The sequence below is a fragment of the Rhinichthys klamathensis genome, unplaced genomic scaffold (assembly GCF_029890125.1).
Source record: "Rhinichthys klamathensis goyatoka isolate OS25496 unplaced genomic scaffold, OSU_Roscu_1.1 h1tg000064l_1, whole genome shotgun sequence".
Lineage (NCBI taxonomy): Eukaryota > Metazoa > Chordata > Actinopteri > Cypriniformes > Leuciscidae > Rhinichthys > Rhinichthys klamathensis.
Window position 1 is genome coordinate 4,463,081 of NW_026606607.1, and position 21,529 is coordinate 4,484,609.

Below are 21,529 nucleotides of genomic sequence, written 5' to 3' on the forward strand. Positions count from 1 at the left end.
GACCTTCACCGGAAATACCGCCGTGCATAGAGCCCATTATGATCGGTTCAGAAATCGTCGGGCCAATCAAATTGCCAGGGCGGGCTTTATACGATGATGGACAGATGATCTGCAGGGACGTAATCCTCACGTTATCAAAGAGTGCTTGGGTTGAACAGGTTTCCCTCAGAGATGACTGCCGCTGGAGAACTGAGATGTAGAGATTCCGCTATCGCATCCGTTGTAAAAAAAATCGACAGCGCATTCATTTTAAAAGACGAACATAGAACTACAATCAAGGCATTTGTCGATCGTCAAGATGTGTTTGCCGTCCTTCCTATGGGATTCGGCAAAAGTTTAATTTATCAGCTGGCTCCGATGGTAACTAAGAAGATGGGACGCAATGAAAACCCTGTGGTCGTTGTGGTTTCTCCTTTGGTCGCACTCATAGAGGGCCAAGTAAAAGAAGCAACACTCGTTATTTTACTTCTTCCAGCGTGCGTGCATTTGAGTTCTGTAGTTGACAACTGTGCTATGCAAAGTAGTTGACTTACTGCGTTGCTCTCATTGGTTGTAGGTCTATCCAATTGAGTGCAGAGTTTTTTTTTTTCCTGGTTCGGTGAAGACACGCCTCATAATCAAAGCCCTATGAAGCAGTATCAGACTCACATTCTGACTAGAATATGAGTATGACGAAGTCAGGCTACCTTCGCCATGCTTCCTGGAAGTAGGGGTAGGAAGTTGACAGCCTCATGTGACAGGAAGGAAGTGAATACCTTTTTTTTTTTTTTTTTGAAATCCTTTATTTGGTTGTTTCCTTGCATGGCATTGAGACATGGATAACATCTAGAAAAATACTTGCAAAAGGAAAATGACAACTATACACTGCGGCAACTATAGTTGCCGGTAAAAAATACCAAATTTGAAATGTGAGACTTTGTTTCATATCAAAAGTAACCTGGTCTGTCCTGTCTGTCAGCACGTTGTCAGTGTCCTCTCTGCTCCGCAATGTATTTTTCACTGCGTGAGAACATGGTGTGAGAGTGGCGTGGCTTGTCGGACATAGCAACAGTAACTAAAGGGGACGGGTCTTTGCAAACGGTCAATTGTCCAAGACATCCTTGAAAAGTTGAAACCAGTGTCATCATCAAAAGACATCTATTGCACAACATTGCCCTGAGGCAACACAAAAACAAAACTGTGAACATGCAAATTAAATAAAAAAAACTTCATAAAACCTGCCAAAAGGCTTATCTACACCTTCATAAACACACATATTTTTTATGCACAGTTCATGTAATTTTGTAATTGTCTTCTTCTCACACCATGTGATCCTGTGACTATGTGTCAGAAAAGGATGTCCCACCTTCAAATGGTCCATGATAGTGACTCCCAAACCTTATTGGGATGTTCTTTGATACTTTTTCAAACATTATATTTGGTTGCAAACATTTAAAGAAACATGTACTGAACATAGGACTTAACAAAACTTTCTATTGCCGGATGACAACACTGTGCTGTAGGGGGATACGCTCATCTCTGATTCCACTTAAAAGGATCCAGCTGCATGGAAGGAGGAACCAGTTTCAACTCCCCCGCACAATCCTTAAATTGTTGCGTTAAAATTGTATCATGTCATCAATCATACTTAAAGACAAGTTCAAGTATGTGTCACTGACATTGACCATGTACTGTCACAGCGATTGCATCAAGCTGGAGATGAATGAACACTGTCAACACATTCATTTTTCAGCTGCGATGACTGACTCTATAGAGACATGCATGGTTTGACAAGCCAAGTGGCATATTATGTATATGACACGCAAGTGTTCACATAACACATCCTGTATTACATTAGTATGACATGTGGAATGTGCATGTTTCAAGATGTCAGGATTTGAACCATCACTGAACCTAGACTATTTTCTTCTAGAAACAAACTTTGTTGCATTATTTTCGTGTTATCATTGTAAAGTTGCTTTCCTAATCTGCTAATATGTATTGTAAAACACACTATATAAATAAAGGTGACATGTCATAACATATTTTCTTAAATTAATGGTGTAAATTTTTAAAGCTGCATTGTATTTTACAAGGTCAGTGTTTAAATTATCGTGATGTTCCCAATATTGATCTGTCTTGATCATATTTTTAGTGCAAAAATCTTTTTTTTTTATGAACAAATTTCAACACAAAGCATTTATTGTCAAATATAAAAAGCTTTTTCTCTTTAAAAAACATTTTTATTATTTCAACAATTTCAAAATAAGTTAAGAGTTTTGACCTGGCTGAGACATTTAAAAGGAACAAGAAAGTAAAACATTTGACATCTCTGAGATATTCTCAGTTCCGAAAATAAGGCATATTTTACCTTGTTTTTACAGTAAAAAAAAAAAAAAAAAACAGCAACAACAAAAAAACAAACACCTTCAGCAAATCTTTGGAAAAAAAAAACTTAACCAGAATTAATTTAAAATCCTGTTGTTTCTTGTTGTGCAAACATACAAAATTATATGTATTTTGTTGACAGCATTTTCATAGTTTCATAGTCATGTAACCTTGTCATGTAAGTCATATAACATTACCTTCATGTCTTTAAAAACGTGGTTAACTGCTACATGGAAGAACTAGTGAAGTCATGTTATTTCATTGTCAGTAACAGCTCTTATTTTACAGTAATCTAGATTATTTTACAGTCCTTGAAGCTCACCTTCCTTTGTACCAATTATCAATGAAAACTGAAATAAACAATTTTACCTTTTTATTTTACTGATGGTAGGAAGCTGACAGTGTACTTATTGCTGCTTTGAAATCATGTTGGAATAATTGCATTTATGAGTATTGTTCATTTGCACACTCTTTTTATTTGTTTTAACCCAGACCTTGAGTTGGGGGCATGTCGGTTTGAGAATACTGGTGGAAGCTAATTAATATTTATCATAAAGTTGTAACTCCCAATATTGATGGTACAATTTAGTTTTTTGACATTCACTGTAATGTGCTGTTGATGTAGAATAGCACTAATGTTTGCTAGAAAATAAAAGTTTAAAAGGGTGACAGGCTTGTGCAATGTTTATGCAATTTTATTCTAATAAAAATGACTTAAATGCACATCTTATTAAAATTACAATTTCCAAACTAATATGCTAACTTTCCAGGAGGACTTGAAGACAGCTATTATGAACGTGTGCCAATGCTAAACACCCCGAACTAAAACTGTTTAAATGAAGAGTTACTGAGCTCACCTGATTTCTTTGTCAAAGTTATAGTAGAAAAAATATGATAAAATATCTGAATGTAATTTTGAGTTCTGACCGAGGTTTATATGTATGAAGTCTGCCGGAGTGAGTATGTGTGCACCCACTTTATTAAACTTCTGATGAACAGCATTTTCTCTTTCGACAGTAGTAAATGTTTCAAAAGACAGCAAACACAAACAGTCACACAACACATAAACCAAGAATAAATCAGTAAAAACAAACAGCTGACACCACACAAACATATCAAGGCCAGTAAATGTCTAGTGTAGAACTGCTAGATCTGCCAGGGAGTCTAAGGATCTATGAAGGACACTGCTATGTAGCGTGTGCCGTTGGTCGTAGGTAGTCCTTCGTGAAGGTGGGTGAGTCTACCTGGATGCATGAAGCTCCAGCCTTTTCTAGGAGACTCTATGGAACAGTTATATCTGTGAAATCGGCAACCTCCACCCTGAAATAGAAGGAAATGCGTCATAAGTTTAACTACATGTGATTGAAGTATTTAAAATCTATTTTAGGAAAAGTAAGGCCAGTATATCACAAGCTTGCCTGGAAATCTAAGCCCTTGTTGTTGAGAGCAACATTAATGGTGAAAGTTGATGAATCGTGATGTGGCCTCAGATAGGCTTGTCTGTTTGGAGTGTACTTCACCACAAAGTTCATAACTGCATAGCCCTGAAAGACATAAAAAGATAGGAGACACAATCAAAACCCAATTCTCTAAAGTATCAGACAGATTTGCTTGACAACAATGTACGAAAAACTTTTTTTTTTTCCTTTGCGTTTTTCTCGTACAGGCGACACTGTTGTCAAAGCAATCCCCGTTCACATGATCTGCAAAAACAATTAAAAACGCTGTATTCTACTGCCAGGCCAGTAGTTGGCGATGTCCCTTTGTAAAGAAACACTACGGACTGAAAACGTAATATGCGCATGACATCACCATTTATACAAATGCGCGTTTTTGTAGTTTACACAGAGATAATAACAGTATCGTTTTCAAAAGTTTGCGTTTTCAGGCCCCCAAAAAGCTGTTGTCGCGTAAATTAAGTTTTCCGTTTTGTGTAAACGGCACCTTAATTTGTGCAGCTTTTTCTTTTGTGAAGAAAAAAAAAAGAGTGCCTTCACGTTCACGCAAGTTTTACTATACAACAACAGATGACACAAATGACAATGTGGCTTTGGAAGACTTGGAATAATATGGACTACTTGCATACCGTACTTTTAACAGACTTGGCCATTTTGAACTGTTGTTCCATGGAAAAGAGCTTCAAGAAGATTCTTCTAAAATTCGAATTCCGTTATTTGGGTTATCTATCCCTTTAAAGGATTACCTACAAAGAACTCAGACTCATGGTGCCAACCGGAGTTCACATTCCATAAGTCAAATCAACCAGAGACCTAATAACACTCGTCCACTCAATAGTGCACAGTGCCTTCCCGAAAGAACAGCGAGAGAGGGAAAGCTGAAAATTACAGAGAGAAAAAGATGACTTGACTCATTCCATGAGTCACGTCAACCAAAGACCTAACAAAGCTCATCTAGTTAGCTGTGTTTTAGCTGGCTGCTGTAATAAGCCTTTGGAAATCATGCGATGTGTAATGTACAAAAAAGATCCATGTGGCTGACAAAAATAAAATCTTTAAATTGCTCAAATTATAGAAAATGCCCTATTTATAACTAATAAGCAGCAGCTCAATTGTTGCATTAGAATGTGAAGTCATGAGTCAAATCATCTGGACTTAACGGATGAATTTCAAGAAGCCTGTCAAGTAAATGTCTGGGTCATATTTAACCTCACAAAGTAAAAAATGCTGCAAGAACCAGGTATAAGTTCAAAACCATTAGTTTGCAATTAAATTAAAATGTTGGAAAATCTAGTGTGGAATTTATAAATACTGTGTGCGTTGCAAAAAGAAAAAACACTGAAATGCAAATTTGCAATAATTCAACAAATAAAACAAATTTCCCCATCCTGGTGTAAGGATACAGCTGGCTTTAAGTCTTTGGCAAAGTGTTTTGTTTTGAGCATGCCACCTGTGTTTGGTTTAAATTTGTAATTTCAGATAATAATACAGAAAGAACTTTATAAGTAAAACATGCATTACTGTAATGACAGTGAATAACTGTGATAAAAATGTCACAACACACAAAAAAACATTTATGATCTTTTGTTCTTAATGGTTTTAACTGCCTTATATCTTAAACTATTTTGACTTGGGGGTGAAAAATAACCATGTTTTTTTCTAGAATCTTCACAGATGTTTTTTAATTGTCTTTTTTACATACTTTATTTGGCTATTTACATTATGCGACATCATGCAGTTGTCGTAAATACATGTATGGCACCTTTGAGCAACTGCATACTGTCTTTGTAAATAAACATGTCATGTCAGATACACCTTTTTTTCCACCTTCGATGACTTTTGTTGATTTGGGGAAACGGTCTATATTCTGGTTGAAGTAATTAATAAAAAAAAAAATGACACAGATACATTTAATAGGGTAACCATACAAATTACCTTTAAAAAGTAAAAAAATAAAATAAATTGGCCCCTTAATTGAAAAGTAGACTTTTGACACTGGTTTCAACCTAATAAACATAGGAAGACATAATGCCTTACAAAAAGATGAAGTAGAGGTAGAAGAGACATTCTGATTTTAACAGCTGATTATGACTCAGTCCAGGTCCAGAGAGACTGGCTCACCTTGGTGTAATAGCCAGAGAAAACCTTGAGAGTGATGGGGGAGATGAATTCTCTGATAAAGTGCAGCCATTCCTTATCGAAATCGATCTGTCTCATATGAATGTCATCTGTCGGGACACTCTCGTAGCCTCCAGTGATACGCTTGTCCTGCAAAGAGAAAACACAATGGGTTTCATTCATGAAACACGAGCAGAACAAATTTGTGTGTAAATCGTGTGTAAAGTGGTTCTGGCGTAAATTTTCCGATTCATTAAAATGTTCGGATTTTCCAAATGTTAGTTGGTACACAAGAAATCTACACCTGCTCCCAGCCACGCGTAAATAGTGCGCTTAACACCCGAACGTTTTGCTCATTAATAAGACTGCATTTTAATTCACCTTAATCGGGTACATATTTGCACAGCATTTAAAAAAAATATTATATATAGTAATTACATACGGTTTTTCTTATTATGAGAGCCAGTAATAGCATCTGCGATGGTGGTCCTTCTCCAGTTTGAATACTATTTTTCCGAAGTGAACTAATTCGTTTTTTGCTCTTAATGTCGAACCATTTTCTTCTCACTTCTGGGAATGTTCGATTAACAGATGAAACTCCATTAACTGCATCTGTAATGCTGCCAAGCTTCCTTTTTTTTAGGACCCGATACGCCACTATGTACGCTTGAAAATAAAATGTGGTGTTTTGAATGAACTTCTGATAATAAAACTTCAATTTCTGCATCTGAGAATTTTTTTTTTTCATTCGCATTCATGTCATAATATGATGCCCATAGTTGTCAGTCGGATTTAATGGGCGGGATTTATGGTAATTGAGAATGAACGTGCACGCGCATCCCATTTACGACTGATTGGAATTCATTAACACACACACACATTTCACTATCACATCTGACGTTTACGAAGTATTTGTGAATCAGGAGAAGAGTTTTCGGGAAGGTCTCTTTACGCGCAAATCACTCGCATATTTACTCGTATATTTACGAATGTTTCATGAATGAGACCCAATGACTGGGCAAACCTTCAATGATAAAAAACGCACAATTGCCCTGCTGTGTAAAGTCTATTTTAAAGTTCATATACACTGGGGATAAATGCCCCAAATAAGGATTAAATAGTAGATATTCTCACATTTCCTTCTGCTAAGAATAATAATCTACTTTCTTTTGTATTTACACATTTTTAAGTCATTTTCATTCAAGGGTGATCCCTGTACAAAGTGTGCAGACTGTTTTAAGGCCGGCGGGTTTATCTGACCTCGTGACTTCCACCAGACCATGACCCATACTTTTCCATCTCCTCCACCAGCTCATCGCAGGCTTTCTCCGAGAACACGGGGAACCAGAAAACATCTGGGCATGGCTGCAGAAAGATAAACAGGTGCTTAATATCATCTTTTTTTTTTTAAATAAAAGCACTAAAGTATGTAGTGATACTGTAGCTCCCAGCCCACTCTACCAAGCACATTTATAAAAAATCAAAGAGGTGGAAAATTATCAAAATTGTTCTATAAATCTAAATAACAATTATTTTTGATGCACAAAGCTTGACTAACATTACAATTAGAAAAAATAATTGCTACAAAAGTGTAGAGGGTAATTTTTCTGCTTTAAAGGGATACTCCACCCAAAAATGAAAATTCTGTCATCATTTACTCACCCTCATGTTGTTGCAAACCTGTATGAGTTTCTTTCTTCTGCTGAACACAAATGAAGATATTTTGAAGAACGATTGGAACCAAACAGTTCTTTGGCACCATTGACTTCCATAGTAGAAAAAAAAATACTATGGAAGTCAATGGTGCCCCACAACTGTTTGGTTCCGATTGTTCTTCAAAATATCTTCCTTTGTGTTCAGCAGAAGAAAGAAAATCAAACAGGTTTGCAACAACATGAGGGTGTGTAAATAATGACAGAATTTTCATTTTTGGGTGGAATATCCCTTTAAGGCCTCCAAATCCATTCTTTCTCCAGAACTGCATTTCCTATACAGTATAGTGGGTTTAGCTCCAACTCTAATCAAACACCTGGAAAAGCTAATCCAGGTTTTCAGGATATCTAATGCTACAGGCAGGTCAGTTTGATCCAGGCTGGAAATAACCTCTGCAGGTCAGTGGACCTCGAGGGCCTAACTTGCCCAGCCAATGCAATATAGGCTTGTGGGAATGTTGGAGCCCATGTCTTTGGGTACTCCGGTTTCCTACACAATCCAGAGGAAACCCAAACCAACATGGGAAAAATATGCAAACTCCACACAGAAAGGCTGGGACTCAAACTAGCTTGGATGTTTTGACACTGTAAATCACCAGATCCTGCCATAAACTTTCTCATAACTGGGAATCTTGGAAACTGCTGATTTGAATCCTATCTCCTCTGTATTTGGAGAAGTTGCCATCAAGTAACCACAGTGGTGACTCTGGGTTCGGTGCTTTGCCTTGTCTTCTCAATATACACAACGTTGTTTAGACTTATCATTAATACCATGGATTTTCCTAACACTCCTATGCCAGAAACACAGTTCTAATTCTCATTCTTGCCTTTGGCAGCCCAAATCTCGGCTCAACCTAACAAACACGAAGGCTCTTGTCTTCAGCATCATAGTTCAGCTAGGCCCATCATAGAAAACAACATCCAGGTCAGAGAAGAATTTGGAGGTAGTGTTTGATGACTAGTTTAGCTTCACGCACCATTGCAAAGGCTGTCCAGACATGCAGATTTACACTTGTAGCCCCTCCAGTACGAACCGCCCGCTCTAAGCGGGACTCGAACCCGGGCCCGTCCGCATGATAGGCGGGCGCTCTAACAAGGAGGCTAAAGACCGCAGTCTCCAGTGCCATTCGCTAGAGCGCCTCTAGAGATTAGGGGATTGAGGTTTACACGCACAGCTCTTACTGCCCTACGTCTGTTACACTCACCCCCCTAAACCTCACTCCCAAACGGGTCACGGCACCACTGTAGCCCCTCTAGTTCGAACCGCCCGCTCTAATTGGGAGTCCAACCCGGCCCCATCCACATGGAAGGCGGGCACTCTAACAATGAGGCTAAAGACCGCAGTCTCTAGTGTCAGTCACTAGAACGCCTCTTGAGATTAGAGGAGTGAGGTTTACATGCATAGCTCTCACTAGCCAACGTCTGTTACACACTGTACTTCATCAAGAAGATCAGGTCCTATCTAGTTCTAATCTAAACAATGTGCACCTCTAGACTGGAAAATTGCAATGCTCAGCTAGCTGCCTTCTTGCATGGACACTTAAACTGCAGATGTGGTTCATTTGGTCTTCAAAAGAGTCTGTGCTATACCACTACTTGCCTTGCTTCACTGATTGCCAGTTGCTGCCCTCAAAGTTCAAGGTACTGATGCTTGCCAATAGAACAACCACTGGTTCTGCATTTGTGGCCTCCTTATTACATCCACTTTTGCAAATCTTTCCGATAAGTCTGGTCGATAAGAGAGTGAATAAAGTCTCTTTCCGGAATATTAAGTTTCACTGTACATCCATGGTGGAATGATCTTTCCCACTCTACCCAAACAGCATCTACTAAATTAATAAATACCTGCTCCAAGATGTTGTCAGTAAAAATTCTAGTGTAGTTGGGATGGATGTATTTCTCTCTCCAGTCCTGTGTAAAAGAAAGAGAATTAGTACTTGGTCCATTCACTGACCTGCATTGTAAACATTGATAAGCTTCTCAGCAGCATTCATTCGGCAGACAGACTAAAACAGAAATGGAGGTCAACACAGACTTATGTTTAACCTGTCAACACTCCACTTCATTACTGATGACAAATTAACCACTAAATGAGAACTTCTGGGTTTTTGTAAAAGACACTTTGTATACAGAAAACATTCGATCACAAATTGTGTAGTCACTTACCAGAGGGTTTTCAAATATTTGCCAAAGGTCATTGTTATAATGGGATGTGTTATAGTTGGCAGTCGAAATAAGCCTTCCAAACTCATGACGATTTGTAATATACATGAAAACTCCCTGTAGCGGACAAAGAAAATGTAGTTAGATACTACAATTTATATTTATAATGGAAAAAGTCGAACATTCACAATTCAGAAAAAAAACCCTCATGTGCTGTACATGTAAAATAAGCAATAAACAAAACCCTAATAATTTAAAGTCAATGATAAAATAAATCACAAAAAAGCATCAAAATCTGTTATAAAAAATGTGTGATCAATAACAATGGAGGACAGATGTTGGGAACGGCTTTGAGAGGGAATGGAACGGGAACACAGGGAAAAGTGCAACTCCAGGAATCAACATTCCTGTTTATTATACTACAAGCAGGGACAAGGTTTCTTGCAACTAAATGTGGGGAGATCCAAGCTTACTCTCAGTCTAGGTTTTTCCATATCATTTTGCACCAATCTCAAAAATATTAGCATAATTGTTGAATCCAATGCAAAAATACAAAAGTAGCAAGTGCTACATAAGTACCTAGGCTGAGATAAGTCTTGGAGCTTATGAGGGTAAGTTTCATGTTATTGGTATTGGTGTGCTTGGGAGAGGGTTGCTCTTGGATATAGAGGTCACTGCAGGGAAAACTATAATGGAGGATATTTATTAGATCCTTCATTGGCTTTTCCACCACTTAACTCATAAGGGGTGTTTAATTGTATGGTTCTGTGTATATGTATATATATATAATCTGGTGCTTTGTCCAGGTTGACCCCATCAAAAAGCAGAGGTAGTTTATCAAAACAATGGCGTCAATTTCCCAAAGGGTTCCGCTGGTTAGCTGTCAGTGCAAGATGTATTCTAAAATGGCGTTATGTTTAAATCAAATGTTTGAATGCCTACTAGGACATGCAGATAAATGTTTGGAATAGAAAAAAACCATGAAACAACCACACTGAGCATAAAATGGGGGTTTATGGTTTTTCCACATGCATAGTAATTTATCTCAAATCTGGTTTACACTTTCCTTTGTAATCTGACAACAATGCTTGTGATCTTGAGATTACCTCAAGCAAGCAAATACTAAATGTTAGTGGCATTTACTTCCAAAAATATGCATTTGTTACTTCATTTAGTATGGCTGGAATATAACTTTCTTAACACTTGGAAAAGTGACGCCTTGCTTTAAAACATTTGAATCTTAAATTATATAAAATAGAATAATCAAAACAAGAGGAACCTTTGGGGGTCTGAGCATATGGAATCTTTCCGGAGAAGGAGATTCTCTTTCTCTGTGTACTGTCTAAAACGAAGGAAAAGCACCATGTAAATTATATAATGAGACATAAACCATGTGAGTAACAGAGAGAGATGAAGTAATTTGCATATTAGGGAAGAATGCCCTTTTTGGACAGTTGAGGTGCCTGTGTTTTAGTTGGCTGATTTTCTGTTTAGAAAAGAGCTGTGCACTGCCTTAAGGTGTCCTAAGCAGTAAACAGGAAGTATTTTAGTTAGAAAAACAGCAGAGTTAGTTATTAGTGGTGTAGGATGTTTAAGGAGAGGCAAACACACACAGCCAGACATTCCCATTGGTTCAATGTCATGTTACTTGTGGAAAAGGGAGAGAGGAAAAGGATAATGAACACTTTGAATGCATCACAGATGCTACCATAAAAGGACAGAGAGGTCATGCCTTCACAACAGCACACTGATATACTTTGAATACTTGCCAGTTACATCTTGGTCACAGAAGTGCAGCAGATGTTTAAAAGCAATGAGAAATCAGGCTAAAATTTCATGTGCAAACTAATACAGAACAATGGCTGTTGAAGAGGTTAAGCTTTATCATCCACCTTCCTACATTCCCCCTTAGTCCAACTTAAATTCTATCGACAGAATCTGTAACATGCTGTCAGTTACCATTTAGCACTGGATTAACTAGTTACAGTGCTGGTCAGAATTATTTGCCCCTTGGTAAATATGATCAAAGATGGCTGTAAAAAATAAATCTGCATTGTTTATCCTTTTGATATTTTATCTAAAAAAAAAATCAAAAATCAAACTTTTTATTGAAGTAAAAGAATTGAAAGTGGGGGGAAAATCACATTATGAAATAAATATTTTTCTCCAAAACACATTGGAAACAATTATTTGCCCCCTTTTTTAAAATACTTTTTGCAACCTCCTTTTTCCAAGATAACAGCTCTGAGTCTTCTCCTATAATGCCTGAATAGTTTGGAGAACACCTGACAAGAGATCAGAGACCATTCCTCCATACAGAATATCTCCATATCCATGTTGGCGCTTCTTCTCTTCAGTTCAGCCCACTCATCTTCTATAGGGTTCAGGTCTGGGACTGGGATGGCCATTGCAGATGCTTGGTTTTGTGCTCAGTGACCCATTTATGTTTTGATTTTGATGTTTGTTTTTGGATCACTGTCCTATTGGAAGATCCAAACATGGCCCATTATAAGATTTCTGGACAGATAAAACAAAAAATTTGCTTTTTGGCAGCAAACACTTAATATGGGGTTGGTTCATACAGGGATAAAAAAGTACCCCATGTGTAAAATGAAACACTTTAATGCTGTGGGCCTAATTTTCTGCCAGAGGTCCTGGGCATCTTGATCAGATACATGGCATCATGGATTCGATCAAATACCAACAGATAAAAAATCTAAACCTGACAGCCTGTGCAAGAAATCTTATAATGGGCCATGTTTGGATCTTCCAACAGGACAGTGATCTAAAAACAAACATCATTTGAAAATGTGTCACTGAGCACAAAACCAAGCATCTGCAATGGCCGTCCCAGTTCCCTGACCTGAACCCTATAGAAGATGAGTGGGCTGAACTAAAGAGAAGAAGCGCCAACTTCTTGCAAAAAGGAGGTTGCAAAAAGTATTTAATAAAAGGGGGCAAATAATTGTTCCTAACGTGTTTTGGAGATGTGATTTTCCCCCCGCTTTCAATTCTTTTACTTCAATGAAAGCTTAGATTTTTGCTTCTTTTTTTTTTATAAAATATCAAAAAAATTAACAATGCAGATTACATTTTTACAGCCATCTTTGATCATATTTACCAAGGGGCAAATAATTCTGACCAGCACTGTATATGTTACTAACATAATTTATGTGGGTGGAGTTTAAATGTAAGAAGTAAACAGTATTTGTAAGAAGTAAACAGTGTAATGTAAACATAATTTATGTGTGTATCATGTTTCCGTGATAACAGACTCTAAATGTTTAAGATAAAACTTGAAATATTGGCCATCATTTTGCACAGAAAAGTTAGTTATCAATTATACCACTCATGATAACACAAAAAAAATGTTGTGACTACTTTCGAAATGGTATGTATTTTAACAGTTTTCCATTGTAGGTGCATTACTTGAAATGTGTGTTTTATCAAAAAACAGCATGTCATTTATTCTGTTGATAGAGCTTAACTTAAAAATTAACCCCCAGTTTCACAGACCAGGTTTAAGCTAGTCCGAGACTAAAATGCATGTTTGAACATTTTAAATGAGAGCAATATTAAATACAATATTAAATATATTAGTAAACATTTTAGTTAGCATGAATTTTTTATATTAATTGCACAGATACAAATTATATTAAATTGACATTGCATACCTAAATACTTGAAACCACAGACTATCATTAGATAAATAATATAATTGTTGCTGATCTAGATTCAATTTGTATTACAATTGCACAGTTTTGTGTTCCAGCGGTCATACCAAGTCTCTGGCATTCCTGCACATGGCCATGTCAGGGTCCAGTCTCTCCAACACAAAGACATTCCTCCCTTTGAATTCATTCCTCAGAGTCTGGCCCTTAATGAGGTAGATGTGGGCCATGAAGGGGATGTTCCACAAACCACTATTTACACAAGAAAAGACAAAAGATTTGATTTATATATTCCTCAAAAATATTAAGCAGCACAACTGTTTTTAGCATTGACAACAGTAAAAAAAAATTCTTGAGCACAAAATCATCATATTACAATGTTTTTTGAAGAGGCATGTGACACTGAAGACTGGAGTGATGCTGAAAATTCAGCTTTGCATCACAGAAATAAATTACATTTTAAAATGTATTAAAATAAATAATTTAAATTTGTAATAATGTGTCATAATATTACAGAATGTACTGTATTTTGTATCAAATAAATGCTGCCTTGTTAAATTTGTAATTTTTAAAAATGTTAAAAATTGCAATTATTCCAAACTTTTGACGGGTTATATGCTTATGTGTGTGTGTGTGTGTGTGTGTGCGTGCATGTGTGTGGTTCTGGGAAACCCTACATGTCACAAAATGTCCCCACAAAGACAAGGATTTTGGGTATTGCGATCTTTGTGGGGACCCGAAATTCTTGTCTTTGTGGGGAAATGTTTTGGACCCAATGAGCAAAAACAGCTTATAAATCATACTGTGATGTTTTTAATGAAAATGTAAAAATGCAGAACGTTTTCTGTGACGGTTAGGTTTAAGGTATAGAATATACAGTTTCTACAGTATAAAAATGATTATGTCTATGGAGTCCCCACAAAGATACTGAAATAAGTGTGTGTGTGTGTGCAAAAGTAAAAATTTTATTGGCCAATGAGAATAGAAACCATGTTTGGTATTAAATAGTCATATTTTTAATAGATAGATTAAAATAGATTGACTTTGTTAAAGAAGTGGTCTGGTGAGAAATGTACATGCTAAAAAGCAATCTGAGTTTTAATAGAGTCCTCTTTTTGATTGGGAGAAGGATAATTATGGATTTTCTTAATTGTCTAATAAGATTATATAGCCTACAATGACATTTTAGATCTCAATCATTTCTGAATCGCATTCTCTCAAGGCACTCACACACGCTTTCCTTGCACGATGTCAATGTAGTCCTCAGATCTTGCATAATAACCATCTAGGCTCAGGGCTCCCCAAAAGTTGGACCACAGTTTTCCGTGACGGGTGACAAGAGGTCCAATTATTTTTCTGAGGTGGAGAAAGATAAATGACACAAAAATCAGCATCAGCTCATAAATGTACAACATCCTGTAGGTCTACTAAGAAGGCGTACAAGAAAATCTGATGCTGAAAGATGACCACAAAACAGGTGTAGATTTGATGTACTGAATTTTTGCAAGATGACACTATAGCATATTGCTTTAACATAGCACAAGTAAGTGGTTAAGATGATTCAAGTGAGAACATTTTCTTGTGTGAGGTTGAGAAGAGTGCATCCTTTTATTCAGGAACACAAGAGCAGTTTTACATGGTATGGTTTCTATAATCATGAGAGTGACCCTGAAGTAACACAGTCAAGCCTTCACATCTAGTGTGACCTTAAACTCTACAAGCATACAGAATATCACTTTACTGAGGTAAACATGTCATTCAAAACACATTAGTGGAAATTATAGTGTTGGTCAACGATGTGAAAGCAAGTTACGATTTCACTCCACAAGCCAGAGGCCAGCAGAGAGAGTTCCCAAGACCTCTCAAAATATCCAAAACGGCCTTCCTCTATAGTCATGCGAAAGAGTGCTTAGGTTGTCACGTTAAATGTGACTGAGTTCGGGCTTGTTTTTTAGTAGGAGTCAAGTGCCATTTTAAGAGTTCATGCGATATAGAGCAGACTGTTTCTATGCGCCATGGGAAAACAGGAAGCCACCCATGCTTATTTTTAAACCGTAAGGGATTTGCATTCAGTCGGCTGTAATGTTCCTGTGGTTTTAGCACTTGAGGGATTCAAGTCCTTTCCCTCAGACAAAACGGTTACTGTGGAAGATTCCAGAGTATTGAAATGCTTAGCATCAAAGTGAATGTACCTGTTTTGCTCAATGAGGAGTTTCAGGGTTTGTCGGTTGGTGAGCATCACATCTGCATCAATGCTGAAGTAATAATCACAAGAAAGATCCTTTCTGCACAAATCCCTGTAAGAAAGCAATGAGGGTGTCCTTATTAATATTGGAAACGTTCTGTGCAATGTTGATTCCCTCAACCTCTTTACATGCAAAGATCACCATTCTTATTCAACTCTTTCCCCGGCAGCAAGTTGCCAGCCACCGCCAGCGCATTTGATAATTTTTACCTAAATTCCATGGCCCTCAGAATATTTTTTTGTATGAATATCTGAACATGCAATATTTCAAAAGAAAGAACAGAGCATCTGCTTTTAAACAAAAGACAATCTTTTTTAATTTTTTATCAACACTTGAATGTGGGTAGGTTTCATAAAAAAGCAACATTTTGAACACAAAGCTGAGAAACCTGTCATCCCCCCACCCCCACCCCCAAAGACTACAATATGCATAAGCAATGCCTTCATCGCTTGTTTCTGCAATTTTTTTCGCCTGTGTTTTGATTCGGAGATTCTGTACTCTTTAAGAAGATGTGTAAAGCGCCGCAAGCGCGTCTACCGAATAACAGTGGAACACGGAGAGCCGGAAAATTCCGTCAATGGCGGGGAAAGAGTTCATCTTGAAACTGTGTATCATTAGAAAGATTTTGGACTGTAGTTTCAATATTTGACCACTATTTGTGATTAAAAAATGGTTATAGTTAGCCTGGGAAAACCCAGACAACTTCCGGCAAATTTAGATTTGCTCTGAAAGTTAGTCTGGCAAAGAGCTCATTCAAGCCCATTTCTAATCCGCCGAAATCGAGGCACCAATCAGAAACGTTGGGGCGGGCTTTACACGATGACGACAGCGCTGGGATTTTGAAGCAGATTTTGTAGCCTACATTACAAAGATGGATGCCGCCGTCGAACATCACTCGTTCGATTCAGCTATCGCATCTGTTTTAAGCAATTTGAACGTTTCCTTTTTGTTAAAAACCGAGCAAAGAACAACACTCGGAGATGTTTCTCCGCCGCTCTGCATACGTCATCTCCTTCATCGCTCTGATTGGGTTTAGGTCTATCCGCGACGTCCGTTGGTGACGCCCCTCTGGAAATGATTTGTCTATGACGCTTTGCCAGACCATAACTCAGTTACAACTGAGAATGGTCTGGTTTTAACCAGGCTAGGTTATAGTGACAAATTTCATAATTTCTGTCAGGAGTGCAAAATCAATCAGTAGTTTTAGATATTTCATACAATAACAAGGCACATTCACATCAGCTCTGGTTTATTTGTAATCACACGGGTCCGCTTCACAACATCCATTAGTCCTGTCACATGTTTACTTGATATTTCAGTGAGAAAGATTGAATTGATAGCAAATTGAACATTTTGCTGAAGTCTTGTGGCTTTTAGTTTTTTTCTTTTTTTTTCGAATTTTGAAAAAACTGCTCAACTGCTCAAGTCAGAGATCTGAATATAAATGCAAAATCTCAACATATTTATCCAAAACCAAATTGTATGATCCCTTTTGTCCCACAATACAAGGTATTTTAGAATAATATCTGAGACAAAGTTGATAATTACATTAAGCAAATGACAATCCATCCAATCCAGTTCATTTGAGTATCATTCTGTTCAAATGTGAATATTTATTATGAATATTCCTCTATGTTCTGCTCTGAAGCACAATAGTAGGTGTCTGAAAACAAACATTTTTTAATGTCTGCTCTGACGTCTTATGCAAACCAGCATTTTTCGAACCTACTAATTAAGACAAACAACGTGAGGGATATCACCATGGCAGCAGCTACTAATGCCAAACACAGACATGCAGTGAAAATAGCATCAGGACCAGCTAAGATAATCAACATATGTATTTACACATCCCATTGAGTAGTCCAAAACATATTTGAGGGTATATGACTTCATACATTCACTAAAATGGATGTTAGTTTTTGGGATTGTTTGTGCAAATCTAAAACTGAAAATTAATATCTGAGTTTCGGGGTTTCCTGAATATGAACATTAGTAGTAGTGACACTTAAACAAGCAGCAATAATTACATTGGAACCAGCTGGTTAAAGGCTCAGGGAAGTCGATTGAGAAAATATGATGACATTTATACTTTTATTAAGTGTGTTAATTTCTTTTGGGGTCACTATATGAAAGCGATCATGTAAAAGCAGATTTAAAGGGTTCTAGAGCCGAGCTGGGAATCTTGGAGACAGCAGTGCTAAACTGAGAGCAAATAGAAGGGTTCACAGGAGTGTCTTCTGTGTTTTGTTGGTACATTGCTATAGGAGTGGTAGATTGACTGCTTTGTGGCGAGTCGGAAGTTGTTCCTGTGTTTTTTTTTTTTTTTTTTGTAAAGAGTTGAAAGTGTGCTGACATGTGGCAAATGTTTGTATTTATCTTTGATCAGGAGTTAGATCTTAAATTGCTCAGATTTGCATTGTAATTTACTTAGTTATTTGCATATTTTCAAGAGTCACTCTTAAATTAAAGGGACGCTTACATTCCCATGTTCCTTGCTTCTCCTTGAGTTAAGCTCTCCTCGGGGCCAACAACCTTAAAACTGTGGAATACATCCTTGTTCTCTTCCCAAAACTTCTGTATGTGCTTCTCATGGTAAACCTCCTGAAGAACAAGAGATGGAACAAGAACGGTCAAAGACAGACTCTAAAATCCAAAAGGTCAAATGCCTCTCATTGCTTTGTCAGCCAGACACTCACATTGTTATGAACAAAGACATTCAGTTTATCCTTGGGATAATCTAGATTTAGGATCCGTTCGAGGAACTCTGGCAGGAATGGAGTTGGCTGCTCGATGTATACACCAACAGTCACTTGTGGAAATTCCTATTTAGATAAAGAGAAAAGTCTGGTCAAACATTAATACTTGTTCATGCAGTTGAGTTATTCACAATGTTTTCACTAAGGGTGGGTGGTATAACCAAAAAAGATCACAGCAGGAGTCATTTTATTGCACAGTGATTGTGTATTGCAACATACATATTTTGCTGGAAAATTCAACTAAATATTGTTTATTTTTTTAATAACCATGTTCCTCCGACCATTCTCCTTGGGCCGAAGGATGGATAGCCAATTCATCACAGGGCTAACACACAGAGGCATACTTAATTACCACGTGGTAATGCTTATTTTTTTAATAAATAATTAGATATTTGAAAAACAAAAGATACTTATTATAATTTGATTATTTTGTCTCTTTATTTCATAGATGCAAAAAAAAGATTAGGTTATTCATAAAAAACAGTCTACTATCAGTGCCAAAATAGTATCACATTATGTAGGCTAACACTTAAATGAAAAACCAAAAGACTCAAAAGAGTAAAACAACTATTACTTCTGAAAGGATAAACTACAATCAAACAGTAGTAAAATAGCTAATAGCCTATACCAAAACTGTGACCGTATCAGTTGAATTCTATAACGCCCCTAAATAAGATTTCCCTTATCCTGGGTTGTTTTCGCTCTATTTTCACATTTCTTTATGTTCCTCTCTCACATGCAAATAATGAAAAGCTGTCCGGTCCTACACACTTATTATGGTATAGCAAAATAATATACAGTACCATCATACCATCCAGCCCTATTTCTCACATAGTAAGAAGCGCTGCTGGAGGTCTTAGAGAAAGTAGAAGCTTCTTTCCCATGACATTGAGCTTAAGGTTACATGGATCGGTCACCACTACTTTTGTGGTTCTTGACCAGTCTACACAGCTCACTAGATGAAACGGGTGCTGAGTGGCACCATGTAATTTCCCAGTTCCGACCTTGGTCATGGGTTCCTGAAGGGAGTGTCCTAGAATCGAGCCAAAGGTCTTTAAATTGTTACCGACAGTAGAGCAGGGACTAAACAGGAGACACATGGGATTCTGTGGAGTCTAGACCAGGACAGTTTCCTTTAAAAGGCCCTTTCAACCTCTGCATAAGCAGTGTGAGAATTTGAACTCTCGTCCCTTATTCAACAACCAGCCCAAAAGCACTGAGCAGATGAGAGTGGTACGACCTGGCCACTTCCTCGACAAACAACAGACTTTGGGCTGGGCCTCATCTCATCAGCCTTTCCAGTGCTTTTTAGCAATAAATCAAATGTATCTGATGGGTTAAAACTAGGCTTTTTGTTTCACTTGACCAGTCATCTGTCAATTACTGAAATGAAAAATTTTCTTGCCATCCGTGCTTTAATGCAAGGTACGGCCCAAGTATATCTTATATCTTTACATACTTTTCCCCTTAACAGACTAAGAAAAAATATAGTTGATCCATGCCTTGATGCTGTTCAATTTACTCCATTTCGCGTTGAGCCAAACAATGCCATCAGTCGTGACTAAACTCACAATACAGCATTGATTACATATCTCATATACAGATTGATTAGGTAAAATAAGGAAAAGTGTGTTCATTTTCTAAGTGATTGGATATATAATCTCTGCCTGGAGGATGATAAAACACTCTAAAAAAATTTCACGGACGGTCCAAGACATATACTATATTGCCAAAAGTTTTGGGACGTCTGCCTTTATATGCACATGAACTTTAATGACATCCCATTCTTAATTCGTAGGTTCATATGGAGTTTGCCCACCCTTTGCAGTTACAACTCTTCTGGGAAGGCTTTCCACAAGGTTTAGGAGTGTGTTTATGGGAGATTTTCACCATTCTTCTAGAAGCACATTTGTGAGATCAGGCACTGATGTTGGACGAGAAGGCCTGGCTCGCAGTCTCAGTTCTAATTCATCCCAAAGGTGTTCTGTCGGGTTGAGGTCAGGACTCTGTGCAGGCCAGTCAAGTTCCTCCACACCAAACTCATCCATGTCTTTATGAACCTTGCTTTGTGCACTGGTGCACAGGCATGTTGGTACAGGACGGGGCCATCCCCAAACTCTTCCCACAAGGTTGGGAGCATGAAATTGTCCAAAATGTCTTGGTATGCTGAAGCATTAAGAGAGAGAAAAACAACCCCACACCATAACCCCCCCTCCACCAAACTTTACACTTTACACAATGCAGTCAGGCAAGTACCGTTCTCCTATTAACCGCCAAACAAAGATTTGTCCATTGGATTGCCAGACAGAGAAACCAGAGAAGACATCTCCACTGCTCTAGAGTACAGTGGCGGCGTGCTTTACACCACTGCATCCGACGCTTTGCATTGCACTTAGTGATGTAAGGCTTGGATGCAGCTGCTCGGCCATGAAAACCCATTCCATGAAGCTCTATACGCACTGTTCTTGAGCTAATCTGAAGGCCACATGTTTGGAGGTCTGTAGCTATTGACTCTGCAGAAAGATGGCGACTTCTGCGCACTGTGCGCCTCAGCATGCGCTGACCCCGCTCTGTGATTTAAAGTGGCATACCACTTCTTGGCTGAGTTTCTGTTGTTCCCACTTTGTTATAATACCACTAACAGTTGACCGTGGAATATTTAGTAGTGAGGACATTGCCCGAATGCACAGGTGGCAACCTATCACGGTACCACGCTTTAATTCACTGAGCTCCTGAGAGCGACTCCCATAGTATTTATTTTTCCATACTCTGGAAGTCAATGGTGCCCCACAACTGTTTGGTTACCCATATTCTTCTAAATATCTTATTTTGTGTTCAACAGAAGAAAGAAATTCATACAGGTTTGGAACAACTTGAGGGTGAGTAAATGATGACAGAATTTTCTTTTTTTGGGGCAAACTATAACAATGAGCAATACATTTGTTGCAGTATTTACTATTTTTTTTAGTTGTCATGTTGTTTACAACTGTTAATTGTTAGTTGATGTTAGCTCAGGTCCATTACATAATATTAACAGAT

General features: G+C 37.7%; 1 protein-coding gene across 2 annotated transcripts in view; it reads right to left on the reverse strand.

Moving 5' to 3' along the window:
• Nucleotides 1-3,323: 3,323 nt before the first annotated feature.
• The window catches only part of plod2 (procollagen-lysine, 2-oxoglutarate 5-dioxygenase 2), a 45,967-nt gene continuing 27,761 nt past the window's right edge, over nt 3,324-21,529 (reverse strand). Inside the window, exons 9-20 of one of the 2 annotated variants that reach the window (XM_056249913.1) lie at nt 18,431-18,556; nt 18,214-18,335; nt 15,681-15,785; nt 14,719-14,844; nt 13,599-13,740; nt 11,097-11,159; nt 9,821-9,934; nt 9,500-9,565; nt 7,203-7,307; nt 5,946-6,092; nt 3,786-3,911; nt 3,324-3,687 (exon numbers count right to left, since the gene is read on the reverse strand). In XM_056249913.1, the coding sequence (XP_056105888.1) occupies nt 3,532-3,687; nt 3,786-3,911; nt 5,946-6,092; nt 7,203-7,307; nt 9,500-9,565; nt 9,821-9,934; nt 11,097-11,159; nt 13,599-13,740; nt 14,719-14,844; nt 15,681-15,785; nt 18,214-18,335; nt 18,431-18,556 (1,398 nt within the window). In that variant the 3' untranslated portion in view covers nt 3,324-3,531. The remainder of the gene's footprint in view (nt 3,688-3,785; nt 3,912-5,945; nt 6,093-7,202; nt 7,308-9,499; nt 9,566-9,820; nt 9,935-11,096; nt 11,160-13,598; nt 13,741-14,718; nt 14,845-15,680; nt 15,786-18,213; nt 18,336-18,430; nt 18,557-21,529) is intronic. The other variant, XM_056249914.1, reaches the window with a different exon arrangement.